The 17,014-nt window shown below is 29.7% G+C and overlaps 1 protein-coding gene across 1 annotated transcript; it reads left to right on the top strand.

The window, feature by feature from the left end:
- Positions 1 to 15,598: 15,598 nt before the first annotated feature.
- Positions 15,599 to 16,746, top strand: LOC113871552. The gene is made up of 4 exons (XM_027508644.1): positions 15,599 to 15,604; positions 15,688 to 15,867; positions 16,036 to 16,117; positions 16,166 to 16,746. The coding sequence occupies exons 1-4, from the start codon at positions 15,599 to 15,601 to the stop codon at positions 16,744 to 16,746; spliced, it is 849 nt and encodes a 282-aa protein (XP_027364445.1).
- Positions 16,747 to 17,014: the final 268 nt, after the last annotated feature.

Below are 17,014 nucleotides of genomic sequence, written 5' to 3'. Positions count from 1 at the left end.
TTCCCTATTTAACTGCCACTGGATTTATTTAATTACCCACCTGTATTTATTTAGGCGTGTCAATAAGCCTGAAACGTTTCAAATGGAGCCATTACTTCCCCAAATCCGTGCCCAACATTGATCATATTTACCTTCCTTAATTACCTTGCATTAATTGCATGAACCAACTGACCATTCACATTATTTTTCCCTAATAACCGCATCTAATTTCATTTAACCCGAGGGGGCCTCACCTGCCTCATTTAAACTGCCATTCAAGTTACCTAAATTACCTCTTAACCGCATTTAACCTCACGAGGAAAACGAAAGGATAGCCTACTCCACTTCCTTCTGGAGTTGACCCAGCCGCTAGCCTGCACTTATTAAGCAACCAAAAACTTAGCAACATTTATTCTGGAAATTACACCCCATTAATTGCATGCAATTATTTCCTGTTTTATGGCACTGGCCACATACCTAAGGCAAAGACAAAGGTGCCACCTCGTCTCGAGGAGTCCAAGAGGCGTCACCTTTTCACTAGCCACTCAAAGGAACATCACCCTTTCAAATTCGTGGGACACGAAGGGTTTGAACCCATTTCCCTCCACAAACGAACCCTAGCCGCCAACACGCATTGATTACTCACTCTTGCCTAGGTCAACCCACCACTCGGTTACTCCATCATGATGGCTAGCTCGTAGAGACGTGTGGGACATTAAAGACTTACTCCTTTTTCACTTTGTGCATTTAATGCTCTTGATAAGGCGTGTCACATGCACCTGGACATCCAAGAGGTGTGATTGTTCAACAAGAAAGGCGAAAGGATATGTCACTTCACTTAACCTAACCCTAAAACCCTTCTTGTGCAACTCCTCACCGTCAGCCCCTGGAAGACGAATGGGCAAAAGCTTTAAGTCACACTATATAAGGACACCTTCTAATCCTCACGCGCCCTTTTCCCCTTATTTTTCAAAAACACTCTCAACCTCACCACTCCTTTTCTCTCTCGACACCTTCTCACCCTCACACAAAGCCCTCTACGCCCTTTTCTCTCGTGGACAACACACTTCATCACCAACCACTCCAGGAGGCGACCAAAACACCAAGGACTCAAGGCGTGACCAAGATTCTACTAGTACCAAGGCCAAGCTTTTCACTCTATCTCTCTTTCTCAAACCAAACAAGGTTAGGAGAGCTCTTGTTTGCGTTTGAATGCATGTGGTTGTTCATTAACTTGTAAACTCTGCATGCACTCTCTTCTTCTTGTTTTCATCTCTGATCTTCATCAATGAAAATTACATGCAAACCATTTTCCTTCATCTTGTGGTGATTCTATTTGGATGGTGTTTTAAAAATCCATGTTTTGTAACTTGCGTGAACTTGATTGAGGTTGAAATAGTTTTGCATGTTGATAATATTGAAATCCTTGTATGAGTCTCGGTTGTTTACCTTTATTATTGAATAAAGTTGGTAACTTTGATGAATATCAGATTGCATGTTAAATTAAATCTATGAATCCTTGTGTTCTTTTCGGTTTTCATTGACTACCCTCTTTCCTTTTTGTTTTAGCTGAGAAATTACTCACCTTTTTCTCTCAGTTTGATTCTGTATGACCAAGGAACCCTTTTTCTTAACCATGAAAGAATTCTCCTACCACCTAATCACTATTTTATGAAAAATTTGTGGTAGAAATGAGTTGCATGTGTGATTAAACTTGCGGTTATTTCCATGATTCGATGATTATTTTGTTTGCGAAGGTACATTTCGACTATGATATTTCAACGAAATTTTTATAACTATCTCCATCTTCTCTCCTTTTCTTTTATTCTCGGACTGTGGACGAATGGTTCTTCTTTTCTTTGAACGTACTAGCTCTTATGAGCGTGGATTTGGTTATGTGGTTTGTGACCTTTGGGAATTTAATGTGCGTTCAAAAATGGTGAAGTGAGAATGCGGTTACGAAACTCTTTATGTGCACGATATGGAGGATCGAGAGTCAAGGTCACAGTTTAGCACAACTGAAGGATGTGAGTGTTCAGGTTCGAGGGAAGGACCTTGGGGGTTGCCTCAATGGTGCGGAATAGCTCACCGCGGCCGGGACACGTCGCCATCGAAACTTCCACTAATCCTGACGCGAGCATGCATTACCGAGGATCGTGGAAGGACTCGTTTTTGAGGGACCAAAATGGTTAAATGAGAGAATATTCTTGATGGATTACATACAAGTGTGCTTGTAGGGAACGAGGGCCTCCGATCACCTTGACTGGAGGAATGGTGAGAACAAACTGAGGAAGTAGTGACGTTTTAAGCGTTAGTATTTAAATTATGTTGCGACGAACCTTTGTGACTCTGCCTACATTTTGTAACTGTTTATTGGACATTTTGTTATGACTGTGTGTTTATTAAGATGTGACTTTGCAATTGCTTGATATTACTCTGATTTTCTTACTTACTCAATATCTGATGACTGATTGTATTGGAGCTTACCCTTTCTGTTCGTGTTCTACTGTTGTGTGTTTGTATGTATTGCATGACTGTATGATAGATGGACCCTCAGCGAGCAATGATATGGGGAGAGGATTCCGGGGAGAAAGCAGTCTGGATTGATAGCGACCTAGACGACCTGCCACCCTCTTCTCGCCCTCATCCAGTGGATGACCCTTCCGACTTCGATGGATTAGAATTTGATCCCAGCAAGGATTCACTTCCATTAGAGTTTTATTTATAGGCTGTTACTTTATTTTGTCATGGATTAATACTGCTATTAGACTTTGAGTTATTTTATTGCTTTTGGAAATACTAGACTTTGGGGTTTTACTTTACCGTGGACTTTACTTTGGACATTTGGCTGGATAATTTACAAGACGTTTTCTTTTACTCATGTTCTCTCCGCTAAATTTCTAGAATCTTACTCCAAATGATTTACAATTTTATGTACTTACTCTGATGTTGTTATAAAACCATTCTGGAAACTATTAATGTAGTTCACATAAAAGCATTGTATGTTGTATGAAATGAAAATAATTGGAAATATGATTCGTGATAGATGAACTCGAATCAAGTATGTTGTTGTGTTTTTTTTTTTATTTATGAAAATTGATTGGAGTTGTTATGATTAAATGAATAAATTCTTGAGGCAAAAATGTGAATACCAAAAGCTAATATTGTTAGCGTTAAATTGTACAATGAGGAATTGTATTGTGATTGTCTATGGAGGCATTTTGAACTAGCCATGGAGGATGTAAAGTCAGAATTGTGCCCTGTGATATGAATTGTATGTAGCTGGTAGAATCTCTCTATAATGCGATTTTGACAATGAATTCTTTTACTCGTTAGTTCAGGTGTATCATTTTACAGATACTAAAACCATAAGATAAATAGATGGAGTTTTGGTAGAGATTTAGGTGTTACAATTATGTATTGCTAACAACTTTGGTCGAAAGGTGAAGATCTGATACTCACATTCCATTTTTCAACAAGGGAGTGCATCATAACCCTAAAGGATGTTGCACTTCAACTGGGGCTAAGAGTTGATGGATTACCAGTCATTGCTCCAACAATGTTTGACTGGGAGCAAATGTGTAACACATATCTCAGTATCATGCCAGTCAAGGGAGGACACTTATTAGCTTTATGTTGAAACTGAAGTGGCTAAGAGACAACATGTTGCTATTACTAGAAGAACCATCTAAAGAAGAAGTTCACGCCCATTGTAAGGCTTATATACTATGTTTAATTGAAGGTGTTTTGATGCTTGACAAAATAGGCAACAAGTACATTTTATGTATTTAGCTTTATTAACTAATCTTAGAAGAACAAGACAACATAGTTAGAGTTTTGCTTGTTTAGCTATGTTATACAAGGAAATGTGCAGAGTCATGGTTGTTGAGAGCAAAACATTGAGTGGTTGCTCATCATTGTTAATATCCTGGGCATGATATTGCATGTCATATATTGCGTCAATTTCTAGTAATCCACCGACATACCCTCTCATGTGCAGATGGAGCGAGGGTAGAGTACTAAACTTTCAAAATAAACCTCACAATGATGTTATGGGGTACATATCAATGTTTGATCACATTCAAGCTAATCAAGTAACTCTTCAAACAAAAAAGTCTTGAATTCATACTTATTGTTTTATCTTTTACACATCATCTTAAGTAACAAAGTTAAATTTATTTGTAGTTTTTATGGGTGTCATATCAAGACTTGCAAACATCAGTACCCATGAAAGCATACAGAGAGGTCCAATTGTGGACTTCATGTATCACTATCTTTTGTTTTGCAATTGTTGAATGGTGCCAAACAGATAGAGTTAAATTACAGTTTCATCTCTTCCAAGAAGTCCCTTCTCCGCAAAATAATTTAAATGACCTCCACAAAATTGACATGAGAGGAAAACATGATAAAAATTGGGTTACAAGACATGCTCAATAGATCGACATATGGAACAACAGACGTGAGCTGATAATAACGGGTCGTCCAATGCAAGGGCCATTGTGTCACACACAAGAATACATAGAATGACACATTGCTAATTCCATCTATTTCCTATTTGTGCCACCATTACTACAAGATCTAAGGGGGAGCCACTAACAACTAAGGACTACCAACACATTTAAAATCGGTATGACTTCCACACCGTCGTATCATGAGACTGTATTAATTCCTCTGAACATCACGTCAGAAGCAAACATAATTAACACAAGACATTCGTTTGCAACAACATCAGAAGCTTTTTTATAAACTTATTTGGATTTGATTTTACAATTTCATCTTCAGCACAAACTTACATGCACTCTTTTTTACCAACCAAATTTTGCTAATGAACCTGATAATTTATCAACTGCATTTTAAGAACTAGATCTTCATGATGATCTAAATCCTTCACAAGTTCATCCTGAAATCCTAGAGTAACAACCATAATGATGAAACCCACCACGTCATAAACGTCGTCCTCGTTGTGGAACTAGCCACCATTACAAAGATAGTTAATTATTAATGTTGTTATGAATTTGTTATCATTTTTGTTAGTATACTTTGTCTTCATCAATGTTACCTTAGTAATATTAAAACATTAATTTTAAAAAAATTATCTCAAGTATAAATAATTAACTTATAATTTAATATTTTTATTTACTTTTTAAGAATATATTTTTTATTCTAAAATAAATTTTATTCAAAATTATAATATTAAAGGTTTAGGATTTAGGATATTAAATATTAAATATTAAAGATTTATGATTTATGGTTTAGGGTATTCAAAATTATAATATTAAATAATATAATTTTAGAAAATAATAATATAATTAAAATCAAATTTTTATTCAAAGTAAAATTTTATTATACTAATATTTAAAAATATTAACTCAAAATTACATATTTAAATAAATAAATGAACATAATAATATTTAAGATATTTATTTAGTTTTTAAAAATATAATTATTATTTTTTAAGTATAAATAATTTAAGTATTAACATTATTATTTAAAATAAATTAATTATTATTTAAATATTTTAATTAATTTTTAAAAATATAATTATTATTTTTATTAATTTTATTTTAAATTTTAAAATTAAATATTAATATAAAAACAAAAAAAAAGGCTGTTGCAAGTCGGAATTTGGCTTTTTATGAGGAACCGAATTCTGACTTGAACAGTAAAAGAGTCTACATTAGCAATTAAATGTGCAATGAGTACATTTATGTATTTTTATTTTTTATAATATTTTAGAAAAAAATTCAACAAATGTCTTTGAAAATCAATTAAAAAGAATTTGAATTTCGTTTTGAATGAATTTCATTTTATCCACCCTATCCCATTTCTTGATAGAATCTCGCATAGCTTCATTTTTTTTTTCATGCATTTATTTAATGTGCATTTATTAAATATTATTATTTTAATTTTTTCATTTTTCTAAAAATAATTTAAAAAGGCTTTTGTGATTATACTTTAAAAATTATTCTACGTTAAATGAGTTTATTTCTAGGTTATACATATTCATTAATTATGCTTGTTGACCACTAATTTGGCAGTATGTAAACAATTTGCTCAAATATATATATATATATATATATATATATATATATATAACTTTAACGAATAATTAATGAATATCTTTTTCCCCGTATTATCGTGAAATTTCTCGCGTTGAATATTTAATTTTATATCTTAAATATTATATTTGAATTTTAACTTAATTTAAATTTTTATAACTGGATAGATACACTTTTAGAAATTGAAAATATCTTATTTTATAAACATCATTTTATGACTACAATAATATAACAGGCGTAATATACTAAAATGTGATACAAATATATAAACTATTAAAAGAAATAAAAAAACAAATAAATTATTTTTTTTATTTTTTTCATTTTATCTTAATATAAATATGAATCTATATTATAATTTATTAAATAAACTCTTATTTTTTAAAATAAAAAATTGATATTATTATTAATTTATGATTTCTAATTTAAATTAAATTGTGATTTATGATGAGATTTAATATTTTTAGTTATTTTTTATAAAAATGTATTTTTGAATTTTTTATTAAACAAAAGGTCTCTTAAATAAAAAAAATATTTTCAAAATTAAAGGATGTAAATGAGACTTTGTATGCACTATAATTAATAAAATATTTTTTCCCTCAAAATCAATTAAAAGGGAATTCAGAACAGGTGACATTAAGAAAACTTTCAAGTAATCATCCAACTTCTTAGTTGTCAAGTTTCACTCAATATTAGGTACTAACAAAGTGTCTTTGAAAATCAATTAAAAAGAATTTGAATTTCGTTATGAATGAATTTCATTTTATCCGCCCTATCCCATTTTTCTTGCTAGAATCTCGCATAGGTCCATTTTTTTTTCCGTACATTTATTCATGCATTTATTTAATGTGCATAGTTCATTAATATCCATTAACCATACTCAAAATTAAAAGTCATAATTAAAAAAAAAAAAATTAGTTTCGCATGTTCACTTCTTATGTTAACATTTTTCATTGAATCTCAAAAAATTCAAATTCACGGCACTATAACTCATGTACTTTATTTCCATTTTGAACTAGATAAAGAAATTATATAAGGCCTTTTTATAAGTTATAGCACATATATTTATAATTTAAATTAAATCTTTTTCAAATCTGAAAGATATTTTTATCCAATCCAAAATCAATCTGCTCCAAAAATTAAAATATTTTCTTTTTACCATTCAAATAAATTATTTTAAAATTATTATTTTTAAAATTTGAAAATCAATATTTTTAGAAACAAAAGAAAAACTATTTTCAAATAAAGTCAACCTGTTCAAAACTAAAGAAAATTCTTTCAATTTAACGTTAATTTTTCATAGAAAAATATACTTTTTTTTTCACAATTAAACTTTCAAAAAGAACCAAAGCGCTTTCAATATCAAAGTTAATCTTTAAAAAAATATATTTTAAAATTTTTTTATGACCTATCTTTTAAAAAAATATGTGACTTTAATTTTTTTTATTGCATCTAAGATAAGTAGAAGTAAGAGAGTCTAAAATATATACATTTTTTTAATTTTAATTCTAAAACAAAAATATGATTTTAAATACTTTCTTTATCTAATTTTGTATTTTAAAATACCAAAATAACGACTTCAAATTTGTTTTCATTTTCTTAAAAAATAAAAGAATATCCTTGTATAAAAAAATTTCTTCATCTAATTTAAAATTAAAATAGTATATATCAAAATGGTTTTCAAATTCATTTCCTTTATTCCAGAAATAAAAGAGGAATAAAATTTCTTGTACATAATTTATTATCTTAATAAAAGAATTCATTTCAAAGTTATGTTCTTTCATTTAAAAAAAAAATACAAAAGTTTCATATAATTATATTTTTTATTAAATTAAAAAAACAAGAATAACAAAAATATATATTAAAATTAAATTTTTAGACAATTAAGTAGAAGACGAGCGTATTTGGTTACAAAAATTTGGTTACAAAAATTATTTTATTTAGTTACAAAATGGCTCGTAAATTCCTCTCTTTTTCTCTAGCGTCTTTCAACGTCTCAATTCTAAAAAATTTATATTAAATTTTTATCGAATCATATTCTAATTCAAATAATCGACTATAATCAATTTTTTAGGTAAAATAAAAAAAATATAAAGCTACCTAAATAAGATTGCACAAACACCCCCACCTAAGATTAAAAAAAGAGAATTAAAACGACAACAAACGTTTATAAATTTTCACAAGCAAAATAACTTGTTCTTATATTACTCACAAGCTTCTGATATTGTTTTTATTTCGAACAATGTAGGCAATAATTATTCATAAAATAGATTGCTTGATTGCCGCAAAATGAGTAAAACAGGTAACTAAAAAAATGTTATCAACGTTTGGCACAACAACAGAAGACATTTTGAGGTGGGACGCATTCCCCTGTGTCATAGCCCAGACGCTTGCATGCGGCATCACAGAAAGGAAAGTCACGGCATGATCCTGGACAGAACTGTTGGCTATTCACACCTGCATTTCCATTTTATGATTATAGACAATACATAATACAAATTCAAACATATCTCTACCTTTTGCTCTTTATTTCACACACTTACCCAATGAGAATAGGACAACCACCATCACTGCCCACATTAACTTCAGCAAAACCAACCACATCACTGCTCGACCCATTCTTCGATCGCTGGCTTTTCGTACTTTCACTCCTCTGTGTTATCAGATTTATACTAAAGTGTTGAAAAATATTTATACATCTATATCTATACATTAATTTATTTTCATATTATTTTTAAATCATATATAGATTTTACATTAATGAAAAATTCATGAATATCTTCTTGACCATATAAATAAAAAATAATATGTTTTAATTTTAATAATTTAATTCTATATTTCTGTTTTTAGTTTTAAGGTCTAATACCTTTAATTTACTTTTACTATTTCTGTACACATGACAATTTAATTTTTTAATTATTTAATATTTAAAATCTTTCTTTATATTACCAAAAAAAAAACAAGAGCTGTTATATGTATCCATTAATTATGCTCAGTGAGCATTTAATTGGCAGTAAATGGATACTCTTGTATGATTTTGGAAACATACTTTCAAAATACATTTTGTAAATATTCTATGTAGTAATTTTTTATCAAAATATTTTAAAAAATTATATATATATATATATATCATTAATTTTTTAATATTTTATTTCTAAAAAAATACTTTTTAAATAGTTTCTTTATCTAATTTTGAATCTTAAAATACCAAAATAAACTTCAATGATTTTTTCCTTTTCTAAAAATAAAAGGAATATCCTTTTATACAAACAATTTCTGCATCTAATTTAAAAATAAAAAATTATCAAAATATGTTTTGAAATAAATTTCTTTTATGTCAAAAATAAAAAAAGAATAATATTTTTATACATAATTTAATAATTTATTACTTAATAAAACAATTCTTTTTCAAAGTTGTGTTCTTTTATTTCAAAAAATATAAAAATAAAAACTAAAGTTTCATATAAATTTTATCTTCCTTCCTGTTAGAAAAATAAATAGAACAAAAAAGTATAAATTATTTTTTCCTCTAATAAAAGTAAGGTTAAATTTATTTTATATAATTAGTTAGAAGATAATAATTAATTTTTTTTATAGATCTGTTACTATAATTCCTGCGTGTAAACAACTATCAAAGTTAAATTTACTTACAAAAGTTTTTCTCTTTTACTTTTTTAAATAAAATTCAGTAAACAAATCTGTTATTGAATTGAGAATCTTGGATGATATCAGATTTATGTAAAAATGTTATAAGATTTAAACTTTATATATTGCATTTTTTTTATCTATATATTTATGCCTATACATTAATTTATTATCAGATTATTTTTAAATTATATATAGATTTCACATTAATGAAAAATTAATGAATACGTTCTTGACCATATAAAAAAAGTATTATGTTTTAATTTTAATTATTTATTTCTATATTTTTTTATTTTTACTTTCAACGTTTAATACTTTTAATTTACTTTTAATATATTTTTTGTTAGGTTAAAACTTTCACATGACAATTTAATTTTTTTATATTATTTAATATTTAAAATATTTCTTTATATTACAAAAAATAGATGTTATACGTATCCATTAATTATGCCTAGCGAGCACTTAATTGGCAGTAAATGTATACTCCCATATAATTTTGAAAACATACTTTCAAAATATATTTTATAAATATAAAAAAATATCTAGATTATTTTTAAAAAATTATATATATATATATATATATATATATCATTAATATGAAATAAATGAGTATCTTTTAATCTATACTGTCATATAATATGTCTTAATTTTAATAAGTTTTCTATTTTTTTTAGTTTAATTTTAGTAGTCTTGTGTTTTTAATTTATTTTTTAAATATAAGGGTATATCATTTATTATTAATAATGATATAATTTTTATTTTATTTAATTTTTTTATATGTCATTAATAATATCTATAATTTATCTAAATTAAATCAATTTATTTTTATGAATAATTTTTAAATAAAATTATTTTTATGAATTCTCTTAAATGAGAGTATTTATTTGTGTTACTTCTCTTTCTTATCATATGACATGACACTCTATGCATGAATATTTTAAAAAAAATTAATTAATTTTTTTTTTAAAATTTTGATGTAATAACTTGTAATTTATTCTTATCTAATATAAAAATGTAATGGAATGTATATTTTATATAATGTATATTTATCAATCTATATATCTTTTTTTTTAAATATCAACATTTTACAAGGGATAAATTTAGAGTATTAGGGGTACTCTACACTAACATGTGACAACTCTAAAGAAAATTAACAATATATGTTAAAAAATTATTAATTCAATTCACATATACAATGGATCTTTTCAAAAGCTCTACTACAAGCCACTTCCAAAAATGATACTTAATAAAATCAAATATTTCACTAATAATTAACACAGAATATTATTATAATTTCTCTCCATTTCTTTTTTTCACATTGGATTCCACACATGTTTAGTAACGTTTAATACAAAATTTCAGATATGACATAAAATTATTTAAACACCATATACCACAGTTTCATAATTATCTATCTATGTATCTATATCTATACATTATATTTATTACCAAAGTATAATTATATTAATTTAAATTTAATATTAATGAAAAATTAATGAGTTTCTTCTTGACCTTATAAATAAATGTAATATGTCTTGATTTTAATATTTTATTTCTATGTTTTTTTTTATGTGTCTAATACCTTTAATTAATTAATTATTATTATTTTTTAATATTTATTTTAACTCTAAAAATATTTTTAAAATAATTTCTATATCTAGGTATGAATTTTAAAATATGAAAATAAACTTAAATTTTTTTTCTTTTTGTAAAAAATAAAGGAATATCCTTTTATAAAAACAATTTCTACATCTAATTTAAAAATAAAAAAATTATGAAAATATGTTTTCAAATAAATTTCTTTCAGTCCTTAAATGGGTGGCTTTTGGTACTTTCAGTCCCGTGTTATCAGATTTATATAAAAGTGTTGAGATTTATAAATCTATATCTATATATTAATTTATTTTCAGATTATTTTTAAATTATATATAGATTTCACATTAATTAAAAATTAAATATTATCTTCTTGACCATATAAATAAAAGTAATATGTCTTTATGAGAAAAAAAAGTAATATGTCTTAATTTTAATAATTTATTTCTATATATTTTTATTTTTACTTTCAACCCCTAATACCTTTAATTTGCTTTTAATATATTTTTTTGTTAGGTTAAAGCTTTTACATGACAATTCCATTTTTTTTATTTAATATTTAAAATCTTTCTTTATATTAGAAAACAAGAGCTGTTATAAAAAATTAATTAAATTTAATTTTTTTATAACTTCCATAAGTTTTCCTTTTCTAAAAATAAATTGAATATCCTATTATAAAAACAATTTCTACATCTAATTTAAAAATAAAAAAATTTATTAAAATATGTTTTCAATTAAATTTCTTAAATGCCAGAAATAAAAAAGAAATATTATTTCTCGTACATATTTAATAACTTATTACTTAATAAAACAATTCTTTTCAAATTTGTGTTCTTTTATTTCAAAAAAAGTATAAAAATGAAAACTAAAGTTCCATATAAATTTTATCTTCCTTTCAATTAGAAAAATAAATATAACAAAAAAATTATAATTTTTTTTCTAAAAAAGTTAAGTTAAATTTATTTTACACAATTGGTTAATAAATAGTAATAATTTTTTATAGACATCATAAAGTATTATTACATTTCATACAACTACCAAAATTAAATTTATTTACAAAGATTTATTTATTTATTATTTTTCTTTCATAAAATATAATAAAGAACTCACTATTATTTAGCTCCTGGTAACTATTCCATGAGTACATTCAAAGATCTCATTGAAGTTTTGAACTATTGAACCAATGCATTTTTTGGTACTTTCTGACATTATTTGTTGTTGATTTATGACTAAAATTAATTGTTTAGAGTGTTTAAGGTGTATAAAAGGAGTTTTTTTTTCATAAATATTAAATTTGTAATTTTTTATATACACAAAAATTCAAACTTGAGACTCTACTTAAAAGTTATCAAGCTGTTTGTTACTTGGATTAACCTTCTATAATATATTTTATTTTATTTAATTATATATATCATTATCAAAATTTCAAAAAAGCATACAGATTATTCCAAACGAAAACTACAAATGCAAATTAACATTTTATGACTAACAATAATGGCTTTATATATTTAAAATAATATAATATTAAAAATTATTTATCTTAATAATATCTGTAATTTATCTAAATTAAATCAATTTATTTTTATAAATAATTTGTAATTTTAAATTAATTTTTTATAATTTTTAATTTTTAAATAAAATTATTTTTATGAATTCTCTTAAATGAGAATATTTCTTAGTGTTACTTCTTTTTCTTATCATTTGACATGACTTTCTATGCATGAATATTCAAATTTTTTAAAATTAAAATTAATTTTTTATTTAAAATTTTTATAACTTTTTTTTTATTTTTAAAAGGTTTTTCTTGGATTGAAGTTGTTGAGAGCTTAATTTGTTGCGACATTGTAATTCGAATTCATCAAATCAGGGTTTTGGCAGTGGAATCCCATCAAAGACCGTGGACGAAGATTTTCTGGTGAGCAGGGTCTACATCAGCCAACTAGCGAACATTGTTCTCGAAATCTAGATACTTCTCCGCGGCTTGCTTGACGAGAGAGTGCAATTGCTCCTTCGTGAAGGGTTCCAGAAGCTTCTCAACGGGCTCATCTTCGAGACTAAGGAGGTAATTAAGATTGCAGCACCCTGCAGCCTTTGACGTTCCCCACATCGTCTTCGTTCTCACTTTTACTGCGGGGTCGATGCTATTTTAGGAGCGTTGGGATCTTCCTGATATAGGACAAATATTTTCAGATTCAGAACTTAAGTGGAAGGGTTGTGCCTCTTCGGTGTACATCCAAGTATCTAGAAGTTGGAGAATTCAAAGGTGGAACAGAGGTCTAGAGGAAGGGGTAAATTTGGTGGACATCTTGGAAAAGTTCTCAACAATTCCACATCGTACTTTTTTTATGAATTTTCCACTTGTAATTGGTGTTTCAGCCTTGTGGCGGATATTTCAACGTGGGGGAAGGTGGTTGATGTTTTCATACCTCAAAAGAGTGATAAACTAGGACGTTACTTTAGTTTTGTGCGTTTTGTGGATGTGGCGGATGCCAAGAGTTTGGAGGTTAAGCTTAGATCTATTGTCATTGGCAGAATGCACTTGTCTATCAACTTGACGAGGCATGCAAAAGGAAAAAACTGTGGGTACAAAAGTGTCTGCGGAAGGCAGTGAAACGAGACACTCCTTTGTCAAAGGAGCTACAAAGACGTTAGGGAATACGTATTCAGAAAAGCTTAAAGCACCCCGTCTAGTTGAGACACACATAGGGCAGAAGTGGGTGGAAAAGAAGAAACCTTGGGCTCACCTTGAGTTTGAGGTGGATGAAGGGCGAATTGAGGAGTGTAGAGGTGCTATGGTCGGACACCTTCATAGAAAACAGGATTTAAAAAATATGCGAGGGGCTCTTCTGCGAGAAGGTATGTTGGATATTAATCTCACGACCATGGGTGATGATATGGTGTTAGTGGAATCTGATGCGGGGGTAGATTTAGAGGATACAGTATCGCTCAACAAATTGTGGTGGGAGAAATGGTTCCATGATCTATGAGAGTGGCACCCAAGTATGGTAGCTGCGCAGAGGATGACTTGGGTACGTTGTTATGGGGTCCCTTTGCATGCTTGGGGTGAATTTTTCTTCCGTAAGTTAGTTTCTTTGCTTGGTGATTTTATCTAGATAGACCAAGTCACAGTAGAAAGACGACGATTGGATTATGGGAGGATACATTTAGGTACTACCATTGCTGAGCTTATCAAGCAGAACATTACAGTGAAAGTCAATGATCGTTTTTACTCAATAGTCATGCTTGAAGAGCATACCAGTGACGTATTAGCTGCAACAGAGGAAGGCATAACTAACTCTTCTGAGGACGGCAATGACTCTTCTGAGGTTGGTTCAATGGAGTTGGAAGAGTTGGATAACTATTCTAGTGAGGAGGAGGGTGTGCTGCAAGGTGATATCAGAAGTAAGGGTCGTTTGGTTGATTCTGTGATTAGGGGTGAAGTGTCAGCAAAAGAGTGTTTGGTGGATGAGGGTTTAGGGACTGGTGGTGTGGATGCTATGAGTTCGACGGTGGCTATCTGTGATGCTGTGAATGAGCCTTCTGAAAATGTGGAGAGGGGAGTCCAACTAGTAAGAGATGGATTGAATTTGTTAGACTCGTTTGGATTAGACGCATTGATTTGGAAAAATCCAGAATCACGGGATATGAAGACAATTGGGACAGCGCAAGTCGATCCCGTTCAATCCAAAAATGAGAAAGAGAGGGTCAATGTGCGCGAATCTCTTCGAAAGGCACGCTCTGTGAAAGGTAGTCGAGGTAATGAAGGAGAGAAGAGACATAAGAGCGCAGTTTTCATAGAACCCTCTCGAAAAAACCCTAAGAATCATAATAAAGAAGTGTCAATGCCATCGCAACTTAGAGGACAAGTATCGCTAACTGATGAAATCTCAGCTAATGCTTCCAAGAGCTCCTATAACTCGCATCCTTCCAATCCTTCAGTGGAGGTGGGGGAGCGAATGGTTGCTACAGATTGTGATGATGAGGTAATGACATCGAAGTTACTAGACATTGGCAGGAAGGTTGGTTTGGTTGTACATGGGAATGATGAGCAGGTTCGAGAGAAATTGATTGAGATGGAGGTACGTGATAGAAGGATTGCGAAAGAATATGGGGTTCGCTTTGATACTAAATGAAGATTGGCTCATTTAATTGTCGAGGGCTAGGGAGCGCGGTAAAGCAAAAGGTGTGTGAGATTGTTCGCTCTGAAGGTCTGGAGTTCTTGGCGATTCAGGAAACAAAACTTGAAATATGTAATAGTAATTTATGTGCGCGTCTGTGGGGTTCTGTGAATTTTGATTGGTGTGCCTTGCATTCCATTAGCAGAAATGGGGGTATGCTTTCACTTTGAAATACTTCCAAAGGTAAAATACTTTTCTCCTTTTCTGGTACTAGATTCCTGGGTGTTTGCTTGCAGGTATTGGCTACTGGAAACCTTTGTGTTGTGGTGAATGTTTATGCATTGTGTAGACTAAGTGAGAAGAGAAAGTTATGGGATGATTTGCTCATGACAAGAATGGGTTTTGGCAAATTTATGTGGTGCATATTGAGTGACTTCAATGCTGTGAGACAAGTGAAAGAGAAGAAGGGTTGTCAGGTAGACCATGGTATCTCTGAAATGGAGGGCTTCAATTCTTTCATTCAGGAAATGGAACTTATGGATCTTCCACTTATGGGTAAAAAATTTACATGGATAAAAGGGGATGCTTCTATGATGAGCAGGCTGGATAAAGTCCTTGTTTCTAGTTCCTGGCTTGATTACTAGGGAGATGGTTTCATTCAGGTTCTGAGCAGAGATGTGTCTGATCATTATCCCATTATTCTTAAGCACAAAGTGGTTAACTGGGGTCCGAAGCTGTTTCGATTTAATAATTGTTGGCTGACTCATAAAGAAGTTGTGGAGGTGGTGGAGGTGGTGGAAGAAGCATGGAAAAGAGATATTACCCTCCCATGGGCTGCCCAGAGAGCTAGCCAGAGGTTAAGGAATGTTAAGATTGCATTGAAAAAATGGAATATTGAGGTATTTGGAAATGTTGATCAGGTGATATCTGATTTGACAACTGAGTTGAGCTTGATTGATGATAAAAATTCTGTGATGGAACTTTCCGATGTGAAAAAGAAGCGTCAACATATGTTGGTGGGTGATATTTGGAAGGCTAGGAAGAATAGAAAGAGTCTCATAGCCCAAAAAGCTCGGGTAAGATGGGGGAAGGAGGGTGATTTAAATACAAAGTTCTTTCATTTATGTGTTAATGGGAGGCGGCGACGAAATAATATACCCGCGCTTCAAATTGGGGAGAGATGTGTCGAAGAGGTTAATGAGATTAAAGCAGGTGTGGTGTCCTATTTTGCGGCTCATTTTAGTAGTAGAAGTTGGCTTCAACCTACTATTGATATTAATAATTTACCAAGAGTCTTTGTTATCAGAATGAGGAGCTTGTTAATGCTTTTTCGAAGGAGGAAGTGGGAAGGATGATTTTGGAGTGTGAGAATGATAAAAGTCCGGGGCCTGATAGTTTCAATTTTGTGTTTCTTAAGAGGTTTTGGGGAGTGATTAAGGAAGAAGTGATGGGTATGCTTACTGAATTTTGTAGAAATGGGAAGCTACCTAGGTCTTTGTTATCTTATTTTGTAGCACTTGTGCCAAAAGTATCTTGCCCACAACAAATATCTGATTTTTGGCCTATCTCATTATTAGGTTGTCTTTATAAGATTGTTTCCAAGTTTTTGGCAAATAGGTTGAA

This window comes from Abrus precatorius, unplaced genomic scaffold (assembly GCF_003935025.1).
Source record: "Abrus precatorius isolate BTA unplaced genomic scaffold, Abrus_2018 Scaffold7, whole genome shotgun sequence".
In the NCBI taxonomy this organism is placed as follows: domain Eukaryota; kingdom Viridiplantae; phylum Streptophyta; class Magnoliopsida; order Fabales; family Fabaceae; genus Abrus; species Abrus precatorius.
The sequence above is the reverse complement of the archived record's forward strand: the minus strand, read 5'-3'. Positions and strand labels throughout refer to the sequence as shown.